A 14,298-nucleotide genomic window follows, 5' to 3' on the forward strand; every position below is an offset into this window, starting at 1 on the left:
GGATGAGGAGCAGGAAACAGTCAAGGAGATGATGTCACAGTCTCCAATTTATACCCTCCTCTCCATGTGCATGAAAAGTTACTGTCTCAAACATGGAGCCAGGGATCACAAGTTCTACGTGCCCTTCTGAGTCACTGGACCTCCATTATCCATATGTGCTCTGAGGCGTCCTAGGGAAGGGCCCATTGGATGAATTGATTTTCCTTAATGGCCCATCAACACATGCCTGGCTAGTCTTGATGCAAATATGTCTTGTGGGGGTTACCCAGGAACACAACATGTTTTCACATCAGGATGCGTGCAAGCATACAACAAAATTTCATAACTCCACACACAATGGCGATACACACATTTAAAGAGGATATTAATACTTAGCAGATTACACCTTTTCCAACGAATACTTGGTATAATATTTATCTCAATTGTGCAACAGTGATGACACATAAGTAGGTGCAAGGGTGGCGAGACATCAGTGTAAACATGGTCATCTTTCTTTTTCTGCAGCAACAGAGGCTATCTGAGATTCACCAGCAGTGATAATATTGAATTTGTGTTTGCAGATGAGCTTATCCAAAATAAGGTGTAGAGGGAGAAGAGACGGGCTCAAGGAAAGAGGGTGGGGGGCATGAGGAGGATGATTCGCCACAGGAGATATCAGAGAGGTAGGAGGAGAACTAGGAGAGGACAGAGTCTAGAAGCCAAGGGAGGACAAGATTTCAATAAGAAGAGCATGGTTTATGGGGTCAAAGGCAGTTGATAGGTCAAGGAAAATGTGGATGGAGTACTAGTTCTGAGCATTAGCCAGGGATAGGTCATTAAAGACTTTGGCAAGAGCTGTTTCAGTCTCATGCGAGGAGGTGGAAGCCAGATTGGAGAGGGTCTAGGACAGAACTGGAGGAGAAGAACTCCTGATAGTGATTGTAAACAGTGTATTGAATGATCTTAGAGATGAAAGGGAGATGGGATGGTAGTTGGAGAGGCAGCTAGGGTCAAGGGTGAGTTTTTAAGATGGGAGAGACTAGAGTTTGCCTGTTTTGTGAGGGGAAAATGTCTGAGGAGAATGAGAGGGTAAGAAGGGTGTGAGGGGGGTTGAGAGTGAGCATGAGGGAGATCAGGAGCTGCAATGGGATGGGATCAACTGGGGCAGAAGTGAAGGGTTAGAGGAGGAGAGTAGATGAGAAACTTTTGATTCTGTACCAGGAAGGAGGAGCAGAGAGTTGTAAGAAGAGAAGGGGGAGGAGAAGGCAATCTGAGGGGAGGGGGAAGGTCATGGTGTATTTTGTCAATTTTCTCTTGGAAGAAATTGGTGAGATCCTATGCAGAGAGAGAAATGGAGGCAGGAGGAGAGGGTTTGAAGAGTGAGTCAGAGATGGCAAAAATGTGGCTGGGATTGCTGATGTGGGGTTCAATAAAGTTGGAGAAATAGCATTGTTTAGAGGATGGCAGAACTGAAGGACGAAAATCTCTCTCTCCTCTCCCCAGCTCAATTTCACAGAACTTTGCAGTGTGTAGAAATACACAGTGATTGTTCTCCTATCTTCTTCCACAGCTATAATAGTTTACAGGCTAAATATATAACCAGAATGAAGCCTTGTTGCTGGGCTAATAAGATATAGCATTAGAGTGAGAGTAACACTTGAGACACTTCTTCTCTGAACTTGAAGGGGCTGATAGCATCACAGAAATCTTATTTTCCATATCTGAGGATAGCAGCAGAGTTCATTGCTATTGAAAATCCTCCAGAAGCATTAAACGCTTTCACCTCACGGGGAGGTAAGAGGGGAGCTGTAAGTCAGAGCCTCCTAGGGTGAGATAGAATGAGTGAGGACTGCAACTGGGCAACCTCTTCTGTTCTTGTGTGGGAGGCCCACAGTTGAATCTTTCTCCTTCCACTTCAATAAGGCATGGTCCATCTAGATCCTTTGACATGCTATAGATGGCCCTAACAGGAGAGGACTCAATCAGCACAAGCACCGGGTCATTCTTAGTTTATATGCTGGCTTTGAAGGAAGCATGTTTGAGGAGGTGAACTCCCAAAGTTCCCATTTACATCTCCTGAATTGTTATGCCGCAGCAGCAACTGGAAGCTAAGGATCCACACTCACTGCGCTAAAGCCACTACTGCAGGATCTACTGCTGCCATGAATAGCAGCAAAGAGGCACTGGGATATCTTTCTGCCAGAGGAACAAATGGGGACAGTCAGATAAATGCAAAAATAGAGAGCTATTCCGAAGAGTGAAAGGGAACTTTCATTTTAAAAAGAGACCCAGATTAGAGTTGTGCTCCATGGCACCGCCATGATTTTAATGTAAACATTTTCATCCCCTTTCAGGCCTTAGCTCAGCCTACTTAGTCACACACTCCTGACTGATGTGTGGTACCACTGTGGCCTTTACGTTTACTTACCCCCCTAGATCGATCTAGCAGGGCTAATTAAGGCAACCCCCGCATGTAGTTAGAACACAGCCCTAGGCTCAGCCCAGCCCCCTGGTGCTCCTCTTGACCATGCCCCCTCCCACATAGGGTGACCAGATGTCCCGATTTTATAGGGATAATTCCCATATTGGAGGCTTTTTCTTATACAGGCGCCTATTGCCCACAACCCCGGTCCTGATTTTTCGCACTTGCTGTCTGATCACCCGACTCCCACACTGTGGCTTGGAACAGAGGGGGTGAAGAGGTTATTGCCAGGCAGAAGCTAACCCTAAAAATTCAGTCCCTATGTGGCTGCCTCTGTAACTTACCCTAGTGGTAACCCTACCACTCTGCACTGTCAATTCTCACCCCCGTGTAGATCTAGAAGAGTGGCGGGGAGGGAGGGGATCTGCATGGAGCACTTTGGTACAACTACATCTGTTAAACTGTTGAGGATTCTCCCATGGGAAAGGTTATAAGCCTTTGCTCTTGTAGCATTGAAAAACTGTCTGGGGCAAAGTACGAGAAATGCTCTGTAAGAACAATCCAGCCCTGGCTGGGTGGTTGGATAGATGACCTACAGACAGAGCCTTTCCACATCTCTCTAATTCTGAGATCTTTTTCTTGCTCTTTGTCATTATGTCAAACAGTGTTTCCACGCCTTTACCCCACTGTATTACTTTGTGCTTCCTATAATCAAACAAAATGTTTATGAAATGAAAACAAGAAAGTTTTTTTTAGATGCAATTGAAAAATGTGTGGCTCTTTGTGTTGCAGTTCCTTTGCCCATGGCATCAAATCTGAAATTGTATGATGTGTCACAGAGCAGCATGAGAGCAAAGTGGAGTGGAGTAGCGGGTGCCACTGGGTATATGATCCTATATGCCCCCCTCACAGAGGGACTGGCAGCAGATGAAAAAGAGGTGATGTATTTAGCTTTCATTCAGATTCTAGCTATTCAGAAACAGTATGTTTAAAGAACAAAATGTCTGATGGACCTCCACTTCAAATCTTGTCTGTTTCCTAGATTTTTAAGTACCATGCATATTACTGACTTTCTCAGGAAACCGAATGCCAAGTAGTTATTTTAAATCTTGAGTATTTTCACATTTGTCCTCATTAGTACACAAGAAATGTCACAAATTATAGCCGAATTAAAGGGAGTCTCTTGGAATGTTTCATGAATCAATATTATATCATAGCATGAAGGCACAAACACAAACAAACATAGAAAAAATAATCCAAAACAAGCTACCCCTCACACACAAATGGCTTGATCTTTCTGAAAAATAGATTCTGAAGATTGTGAAATTTAGTCTTTTTGATTATAGTTGGACTTTTGAAAGTGAATCAATTTAAATGAGTAATTGTGACATTTCTATGTTTTATTTTAATTCTAACTTTCATTTTTAATAAACATCAAAGGCTTTTTGTTTTGTTTTTTGTTAGTTTTAGAAAGGTTAAAATGATTAATTTTAAATGTGAATAACTTTAGGTAGAACAAGAATGAGAAAGTTAGGAACATTTCAATTCTGGAGTAGATAAAATTTTAGGCAGAATATTATGTTGTTCCTAGAAATATGACTGGATTTTTGGAAACAGCTAATATAGTACCAGTGCAATTTTAGAGCTAAGATTAAAAATGGTTTTACACCTCCGTGTGAAATTAAGAGTATTTTATATAAGGACTCCATCCAAGCAAGAACACTGACAGCATGCAAGTGCATGCAACATTCTGGAAAGAGTGTAGGGAGCCATTGAGAGCTCGCATAGACTTGTGTTCTTTGCAAAATGAATAGCTATGAACATGCAGCCCTCTTGAAAATGGGGCCTCATTGAAAGCTAGCTGACATCAGCAAAACTGAGCCTCTCCCTGTTGAAAGATTTTTTTCAATAAAAAAATAAATCAGGCCCTGTTAATGTGGCACCTACTGAAGGAGCTCAAGGGGAAAATGGTATACACCTGAAATAGCAAAAAGCAAAACCAAGCCTCAGCCTGTAGACAGACTTCCAATTAATAAATCAGAGTCCTTTCCCCTCTCTACAATATTCTCACTTCAGCAGTCATTTTGAGGCAATTAGTTTCCACTGAACTGGAATAAACAGTCTCATAGGCATAGATGCTTTTTAAAGAGAGACTGAGGGTCATTTTTTCTGCTACAACAGAAGTCTATCATGTTGTTGCTTGTGTGGCTGGTCGCTTTTATATCCCCTCCACCTTCATGTTAGGCATTTCCTTAGGCCTGTTAGACAATTTTAGGTATTTCATTGCTCTACGCAATGACAAAACTGTTCACACTGAGCCAAGTTCTGTGTTCAGGTACAGCTGATCAACTTCTTTGAGTCAATGCAGGCAAGATTTGACCTCATTATTCTCTGGTTTAACTACAGTGGTCAGAAGCTCCTGTTGAAGAAGGCACTTGAGCACATGCCTAACTTTAAGCACCTGAAGAGTCCCACTGACTCTAAAAGGATTAATTGTATGCCTACAGCCAAGTGCGCCTCTCAACTGAAGCCTAAATGAGCATATTGTAGCCTTTTACTTTTATTCAAGGTTATGGCATTCACCAGCTTTATAAAAATATGCTCTGACCCTATTGAATAGACTTTTTTCCTATGCAAAAATACTACTGGTTTATTGTTTTCGCCTCATGAGCTAGTTTAGAAATAATGTGTCTATTATTCATATTACCTTTAGATGAAAATTGGAGCGGGCTTGACAGATGTTGAACTGGATGGATTATTGCCTAACACAGAATATACAGTCACAGTTTATGCGATGTTTGGAGAAGAAGCTAGTGATCCCCTGACAGGACAAGAAACAACACGTAGGTGGTACACATCTGTATTCACTATACATCATTAATAAAACTCCAGGAGATCTCTGTATGTATGAAAATAGATCTCAGATTTTAAAAATCTGTACAGAGGAGTAACTGAGAGATGATCATACTGTGCTTTGTGGTTTGGATGAATTGTACAGTTTCCTGCTGCTGCTGCTTAATGTATACAGTGTACTGTATATTACAGGACCAGGTATTTAATTCTCCACCAAAGAGCATGTTTTCAATGGACCAGATTCTAACACCTTTACTCACACTGGATAGTGTCTTGTGCTGCTGACAGCTCCATTGATTTCAGTGGAACTAATTACACAGGAAGGTACTACGCAGCATGAGTGAGAATGGCGGAGCCTGGCCATATATTGTTGTTATTAGCTAGGACTAGACTGTGGTTTTGGGCCACTGCCCTGCCTTCTCCCTCCCCCTTTTCCTTTTTAGTATCTTGTTCCCCAGAGGGTCCAGTAATGAGCAGCGCCTGCTCTTCCTAGCTCACAGGGACTGCTATTGTGAGCAGTCCTTGTGCGGCTGCACAAGTGGGAAGGAAGGTGTCTTGCTTTCCCCTTGGTTCCCATGGAAGGGCTGCTCTCAATCTGACACTTGATACCAAATTCTGACTGTCCATCTTTAAAATGAAAATTAATGATCAGCTTAGGCTTCGTTTGCTGTGAGGACATTGTTAGTATCCGCTATTTATTTTTCTTCTTCAATTAATATATTTAGTTATTATGTATGTATTACCATAGGGCACATGGCTCTTCACAGACAACTGTACAATCTAGAACTGGTAGCTACCACAGCAAGTTATGACATCAGATTGTTGGGGATGGAAGGGAATAGTGCCATGACAAGATGGAGGAGACAGGAAAATCCTCTTATAAAAGAGTGAAGTTCACTTGCATCATGACAGAGATTGGTTGATGGAATTAAAAAGAGCACATGTGCCCCCAGATATAACTTACTGTAGGTCTTTCTGGGTTTTTTTCAGTTTACAACAGCTCACATTTATAACAGTTTGTTGAAATGGGGGCTTCAGGGAGCATGGTCCCTTTGTGTTTTGTGACCCTATTACTTATTTTTCCTTTCAGCCACAGGTACCGCTAGCTCTCAGCACTAGCACAATGGTGGTCTTTAGCCAGTGCAGGTATTTAGTTGCTAATTAAGGATCAGAACCTGCCAAAGTTCAATGGGAAGTAAGAGGGCTCCCCATCACCCAGAACAGCATCTCCCAGCTGAACACTGCTATATCTAGGAGAGAAGGAGAAGGCAGTAGCACCAATGTACACTATAACCTCTTTTGGAAAAAGGCACAGGAGGAGCCTCCTGCAGAACTTAAGGGTTGGAGTGCACCCACATTTATGATAGGTAATGTGTTCTTAATAAGTAGCAAGTGCCAGGCAAGCCAGTTTCTGTTCTCTCTTTGCTCTATTGGATCTGCATAGTACTGTATGCCTGCTCCCTCAACACTTCAACACACGGAACAGAATGGGACCCAGAAATAGGCGATAGTACCTGCGCCTTCCCACAGATAGGGGAAACTAGGAAGCAGACTGTGCCTGTATATTTAGCATAGTCCCCTCTTCCACTCTTTTACAACAGTCAACCAATATTTAATATGAAGAAGGCCTTAACTGCTTGGAGAACACTGCATCCAAATATAATCTTGCCGACAGGGGAATGTCATATGCAATCAGGGACAAATGTAGTAAGTGTCAAACATTAGCAGCTCTATAGACCTTATCAGCTCCTTCTGTCCAAGAATTGAGAAACCTCTGGTCAAATGTTCCATTAGAGCTATGGAAGGCTGTAGCCTACCTTTCTCATATGCTGAAGAGAAATCCTGAATTCACTTAAAATGTCTCATCTTAGAAACCTTTTCCCCTTGATTAAGGTCTTTAAAAAACAAACAGGTTTTTGTCAGTCTTGAAACTTCCAAAATAAGTTTTTCTATGAACATCTACAGTGTGCATTTACCATTCTGCTGAACTTGCATTAGGAAAATATGAAGGTAATGGATTTATTAAATGAAATTTGGTGTTAACTACAGCTGAACGAATAATGGAAATGTTTTCTCTAATCATTTGAAATTACCATATTTGCAATCCTTTTGTTGTCACTTTCTGCAAACATTTGAGAGTTTAAGCATCACTAGCATAAACATATTGAAAAATGAATTTTGAGATCAAATATTCTCTATATATGAAATGTTATGGTATATTTGCATTTAACACTTGCAATTCCCTTTGTGGTTAGTTATATACATCAACCAGCATTGTCTCTTTCTTGATTAGATGACTTTTTAAATTGCCATATATTCACTTAAAAGATGCCATTTCCATTACAGCGCATGTCAACAAATTTATTTTTTGGAATATTCATGGAAAGCAAACACATGGAGCATAGATATAGTTAACACAAATCAATGTGCAAATCCAAATGTATATGTGGGGAAAATGTTGTACAGCATAAATTCCAACTCCACTATCCAGCAAATGGGCAGGATTCCCCCCCCTTCTATTTCTTTTCATTTCAATATTCAACACTGATGATGGGTTTTATACCTGCCAGTGCTTTAGCCTATGATTCAGCAAAGCAGTTAATCACATACTTAATTTTAAGCACATGTACAGACCTGTTGAAATCAAAGGCACTACATAGCTGTTTAAATTTAAATACGTGCTTAAGTATTCTCCTGAATGGTGGTGTAAGGGGCTATAGAAAAAAGATTGTCAGTCATTGCATAATAATATAATTTTTAAAACAGAAGTGTTTGATGTTCACTGTCAAGACAGAATGTGCTTTATAGATCAAATAAAAGACAGAATTATTTTCATGACTGTTCACTATTTCTTTTTCAAGTGCCTTTAAGTCCACCAAAGAACTTGAGATTTTCAGACATTGGATACAGCACTTCCAGGATAACATGGGATCCTGCTTCTGAAAAAGTAAATGGTTATCGTATTATGTATGTTAAGACTGATGGGACAGAAACCAATGAGGTAAGCAGCTAATAATATACTATGTTTCTATTTTTAAGTGTAATTTCTGTAACCAAATCACATCTTTCAAGCTGTAACAAAAGATTTACTTATAATTTTCAAACTCTGTGCCTGGAACATATATAAATCTTCCAATCTGACAACATCTGCATTGTAATCTGAAGAGCTTTCCTATAGCTTTCACCAGCATAAGTACCATTAGCAGCCTCTCTAAATGGAATGAAACATCTTAAATACAAAAATCAGACAGACTATATTAAAATGTTTAAATAAAATAATTATAGTAAATGGGACCAATCATATAAACAAACCAGATCCTGTACAAATAAGACATCGTATAAAAACCTTCTGACATTAGCCTGTGGCTTCGACTATTGAGAGTTATCAGTTCTTTCTTACAGATGGGATAAGTATCTATATTAAATTGAGACAGGTTATCTGCACGTTTGGAAGATAATGTAACTCATGGGTGGCAAAGTTATGAATAGTTTTTCCATGTCTTTTAACATTTGTCAATAAATTAAGCTTCACTTAACCCCATTCTGTAGTTTATTTATAATCTGGGCATCTCTAAGGTCTTTTAATGTCTGTCTACATTCATCACCATGGTATATGAACATCTTAGATACATAGTAATATAATATGCATACTTTGCATTGTGAGAGCATAATTGGTAATGTGTGGTGATATATAGTTTTTTCTCCATCTAGTTATTCTGCTATTATTCTTGCTCATAAAATAGGTGGCATATTCTTTCCAGTTTGCTTTGGTTTTGTGTCATATCCTTTGTGCCCTGGTCTGACATGACACTGATTAATCTGGCCTGATACACAGCCAGTTTATGCAGCTTTCTGGGGTTTATGTCCCCCATAATGCCATGTTAAATGTACTCTGGCTAAAGACCAAAGAAAACTGTCATCATTTTTTATTAGAGAGACAAGGGGGTGAAGTAATATCTTTTTTTGGACCAAGTTCTGTTGGTGAAAGAGACAAGCTTTCACCATCAGAAGTTGATCCCATAAAATATATTATCTCAACCACCTTGTCTCTCTAATATCCTATGACCAACACGGCTAGAAAAACTCTCCAAACATCTTTTTATGACAAATATTAAACATAAAGGGCTCATATGTCAGAAATGTCTTTATACTTGTGGCTTCTCTAATTCTCCCTTCCTCCAGTTTCCTACCTCTTGTTTGTTACAAGCTAAACTATCTCATTTTTAATAGGTTTTGATTACCTTGACTTTACCTTCATTTGTAATGTGAATTTTTCATATAATTTGTGGCTCTTTCCATAATTGCATGGCATTCTCTGTCATTACTAGCCAGCCGAGTTGCAGACACAGATAACGTAAAGGGGTTTTGTTTCCTGTATTCCTAGCATATGACCAGTATCTATTACAAATTATGCATTGTTCAGGTGGAAGTTGATCGCATTTCAACATACACCCTGGAAAGGCTGAAACCCCTTACAGAATATACCGTTGCCATTTTTTCCCTCTATGATGAAGGACAATCTGAGCCGCTTACTGGCAGCTTTACCACAAGTAAGTCTAATTACATTTTTTAAGGCTTTCCAAGAGCACCTTTAATATTCATTTACTTTTCTGGAAAGCAAGATCAGTAATGCTGACACTCTCCAACTTCAGAATATTGGGATGTTTTTGCTTTTTATTCATTTTGACATTTTGAGAGGATTATACCACTAAAATGTAGGCAGATAGTATCTCTGCTGTCAGGTTATGCTCTACTAAGATTATACGGTGTTGCCAACCCTTGCCATTGGAAAATCATGAGATTGGCTTAAAAATCATGAGGATTTTTTTTAATGAAATGTGGGTTCTCTTTATTTCCATTCCAGTTTCTGAGCCTTTAACGTGCTCTCAGATCACAGTCCCACTGCAATCAGGCAGGCTAGAAACTTACCTTTCTAGTACCATGGGAGCCCCGGTGGCCAGCTGACAGTGGGAGTCCTGGGCACCAGCTGACAGCGGGAGGCCCAGGAGCTGGCTGACAGCAAAGGGAGCTTCTCCTTACAGGGGATCCCGGAGGAGGGGCGCCCCTCAGGCTGTCATCTCTGGATGGCTGTGGCTCCCATTGTCAGCCGTGGGGCAGATTTTACTCTTTCAAGATTTGTGTGCTCTCTCCACTGTGCTGTGATACAGAAATGTGGTCTCTAAACAGCAGTACTATCAGGAATCAATTTAGAGGGCAAGAAAATCCAGTGTTGCTGGCACTGTTAACTAAGGGTATGTCTACACAGCCAAAAAAAAAAAAAACTCGCAGCAGTGGGTCTCAGAGTTTGAGTCTGCTAAAAATAGCAGCCTAGATATTCTGGCTTGGGCTGGTGCCTGGGTTCTGAGGCCCTCAACCATCGCAGGTTCAGAGCTCAGGTTCCTGCCTGAGCCTGAACATCTACACAGGTATTTTTAACTCTGCAGCGCCAAAGTCTGGCAACCCAGACGTCTCATTGCTGTGGGGATTTTTGTTTTGTTGCTATGTACATGTACCTTAAGTACCTTTTCTGTGCAAAGTAATGTTTTCATAAAACAATAATACCAATACATTTTCCTTTCTCCCTACTCTTTGCCTGCTCTGCCTATCTGGACTGTGAGCCATTTGGGGGCAGGAACTGTGTTGTGTATGTATGATACCTAGCACAATAGCGTCTTGATCTTGGTTGGGGCTTCTAAGCACACTTGTAATATAATTAATAACAGACTCACTAGATCATCTAGTCTGACCTCCTGTATATCACAGGCCACCAACACCGCCCCGCACCTGCACACTAAACCCAACAACTGAAAGGAGACCAAGGTATTACAGCCCACAAAGGGCTTGTTGAACATCATCATTTTGTATAGTTTTAAGATATTTACAATTTTTAATTTACTCTTCTTTTTCTTTTGCATGGCATTGTTTTGCAGAAAAAGTTCCAGCCCCACAGTATTTGGAAATAGATGAAGTCTCAACAGATCATTTTAGAGTCAATTGGAAGCCCATGTCCTCTGATATTTCCCTCTACAGATTGGCCTGGATCCCACTGAATGGGGGTGCACCTGAAGAGGTGAGTTTTTTTGACTCTCCCAGGGCCTGGTATGGATACTTCACAAATGGAAAAGGGAATACATTCCACCCTGGGAGAACCAAAAATACAGAAAATATATTGTCAACTAAGCAAAGCAAATTCCAGTGATCTGATGTGTGGCAGCTTGACTTATTCAGAGGACAGCCTGGCTAATCATGAAGCCCTCCAAAATTAAACTGAACCAATGTTTCAGCCTTTCTTTATGGATAGGCCCTGCGGGAAGAAAACTCATGGAAATTAGCTATCTAATTTCTAATACATCAATCACCATAGAATCTGCTTTGCCATTCTCTGCTACTCCCAATTCATGGGATGCACAAATTCTTTCTCTTTCCAGTGAAAAAAATGAAGGTAAACCAAAATGATCACTCCACAGGAGCTGGGGGATGACATACCTAGCAAAAGGAGGAGAACGCGTTCTGGATTTGTTTAATAAATTGGAAACAGTAAAACCACCTATCAAACCATAGATTCAAAACATTTAACAAACAAAGTTTACACACCATTAAAAAAATTAATAAATTACAGCGGCATCCTTTATTTCTGTTTCTCCTCTTTCCCTTTTCTCTCCCAGTGCTCTACTTTTAGCTCTAGATCATCATGCATCTGTTTCCTATGGCTGTGCTGTTCCTTGGGCAACATTTTAAAATGGTTTTCATCCTTTTAAAATGTTTTGGTTCGTTCTCTAGTTCAACATTTTTTCTTTATTTATCCTTTCTGCTCATATTTTTAACCTTTGTCTATCTATACCTTTCACCACTCTCAGTCCAATTCTCTCTCCATCACATTTTCTCTATTCACTGTTTGCCCAGTTTTTCACCACTTCCTCTTTTCTCATTCATCCTTTGTCCCTACATTTTTCTACTCATTGATATGATCCTCCACGTGCCCACCCCATTCCCATTCCTGTCCTTTATCTGCCGGTGATTCCCTTGTAGAGGGGGAGAACATCCCTAAACCATCGCTCTGTGCACAGTGCCATCTGCAAGGGAGGATGAAACATTGCCAGATTTGGGTTTTGTGCAACGTTTCTTCCTCATCTGGAGCAGAGAAGGAGCAGTGTGAATAGGACTCAGTCCTACTAGTGTGGTGAATCTGGGGCTTTTCTGGAAAATAGCCTAGCCCTATTTCTGTCTTCTCACACCTGGCAGGAGACTCTCGTATAGATGATGAGATGAATTTGGAGGGTAAGCAAGCAAAAAAAGAATTTGCAAGAGAGGTAGTTGTTAAGCCTGTCACCTGCTGGAATTCCCCTGCACATGATATGCGTTAAAATTCCCCTTTTCCTGAACTGACTTTTTACTATTTTCATTTTAAGTACCTTCCCTGAAAATGAGTTGCCAAGGAGTCTCTTTGACTGGTGTGTGTGTGTTTTGGAATGAGGCTTTTTATTGTCCTTGTATTATTTTTAAAGCACTATGTATTACTATAGATTTATAAAAATATCATGAAATATCTGTGGTTCTGGGGGCCCCTCCCATCAGGCAGAATGGTTCATTCACTGGAAAATGCTGGAGGGTGCCGATATTTTTATATTTTAAAATATTAAAAATACCCAGGCTCCATTCTTGTTCTCCTCAGTTGATGTCTGTAATGGGGTCAGGCCAGGGACAGCACAATATCTCCAGGCTGCTGCATCTTTAAACTTCTTCCCCAGCTGCCTTATCAGGCATGCAGTAATATGGCACACCCACCATCGTTCCAGAGAGCTGTTGTCATTTAACCGGGTAGAGTCATGGAGTCAAATTCAGAGAGTGGTGCGTAAGGTTTTGTAAATTAGGCCTACTTACGCCAACTCTGCCAATCTGTAACAGAATCTAGGCCGGTGTAATTTATCCAAAGAGCTGGAATAAGATTTTAAAATGTGAATGTTCAAGGATAGCTTTTTATGTGTATGTTAGAATAGGGGGTACACATTATTATACCCTCATGTTGGTTGATTTTCTTGTTACATTCCTCTCTTCTGGCTCTTTGGCTTGTTAGTTACACCAACATAGACTGCCTGAAGTTCTTTTAGGCTCAATGGTCCTGTGTGTGTGCTTACATGTGTGTGTACAGGTGGTGTAAATTACACATTGGTAAGTGTTGTGAGTCATATGTAAGTTAGTAAGTCCATGTGGGTCCTGGGTGTCTAAGATGGTTTGACATGCATATTGGGGTGCTAGAAGGGAGCTGGAAGTTACACCAGTTTAGACTCCATGTAGACTCACTCAGACTTGTGTCTGAATTTTGCCCAAAAATATCTGTGCCAAAAAGTGTGTTGTGGAGGGTGCTGCTTCTGCATCCTGTAGCTGCAGAAGACCAGACCCATCCCCTGGTGAACTGGGAACAGTCTCCATTTCTGCAGAGCCCAAGAAATCTATGATGCTTCTGTGAGCCACTAGCCACTACAGCAAATTTTTCCTGAACCTGAGCCTTTTTGTTTAAGTAACATTCACACTGCAGCATGTCTTTATGCACAGAATAAAGTATACTGCGCTACTTATACTGACTGAGTGCTCCAAAACCACTGTATGCTGAATAAACAGCTTCCTGCTTTGCTTGGTTCTCATTATCGGGTTGGTTTTTTGTTTCTCTTCAAATGATAAGATGGGTGTCCATCCCTAAAAGCCTGCCACTGTTGCCTCAGATAAAGTCACATAAATATTTGCAGTGTGGCCTAAACACACCTTCCCAAACCCTCTTGCCAACCCAGTTTACCAGAACAACTCCTCACTTCCCCTTGTGCAACCCTCTCCATCTTACAGTCCCCCTGCATCCTCCTCCAGGCACCGATCTGCCCTATTTTATTTGTAAAGAAACAGGGAAATCCCCATACAAAAACTTTATCATATAGTTAATGTTGCTCAAATGCATTTCCGGCCAATGCTATCACTCAAAATAAAGGAAATCACCATTTAAGACGATCCTTGCTTTCCCAGCCACACAGCATCATATCCAGACACGCTCTCAT

At 40.7% G+C, this 14,298-nt stretch overlaps 1 protein-coding gene across 5 annotated transcripts in view; it reads left to right on the forward strand.

Annotated features, from left to right (window-relative positions):
- Positions 1–14,298, forward strand: part of COL14A1 (collagen type XIV alpha 1 chain) — a 171,992-nt gene that overhangs the window by 57,708 nt on the left and 99,986 nt on the right. For all 5 annotated transcript variants that reach the window (XM_067530837.1, XM_067530848.1, XM_067530857.1 and 2 more), the window contains 5 exons: positions 3,194–3,339; positions 5,115–5,244; positions 8,116–8,255; positions 9,678–9,804; positions 11,185–11,324. In XM_067530837.1, the coding sequence (XP_067386938.1) occupies positions 3,194–3,339; positions 5,115–5,244; positions 8,116–8,255; positions 9,678–9,804; positions 11,185–11,324 (683 nt within the window). The remainder of the gene's footprint in view (positions 1–3,193; positions 3,340–5,114; positions 5,245–8,115; positions 8,256–9,677; positions 9,805–11,184; positions 11,325–14,298) is intronic.

Source organism: Emydura macquarii, unplaced genomic scaffold, assembly GCF_026122565.2.
Source record: "Emydura macquarii macquarii isolate MOO-44397 ecotype Brisbane River unplaced genomic scaffold, CSIRO-AGI_Emac_v2 contig_369, whole genome shotgun sequence".
Classification (NCBI taxonomy): Eukaryota; Metazoa; Chordata; order Testudines; family Chelidae; genus Emydura; species Emydura macquarii.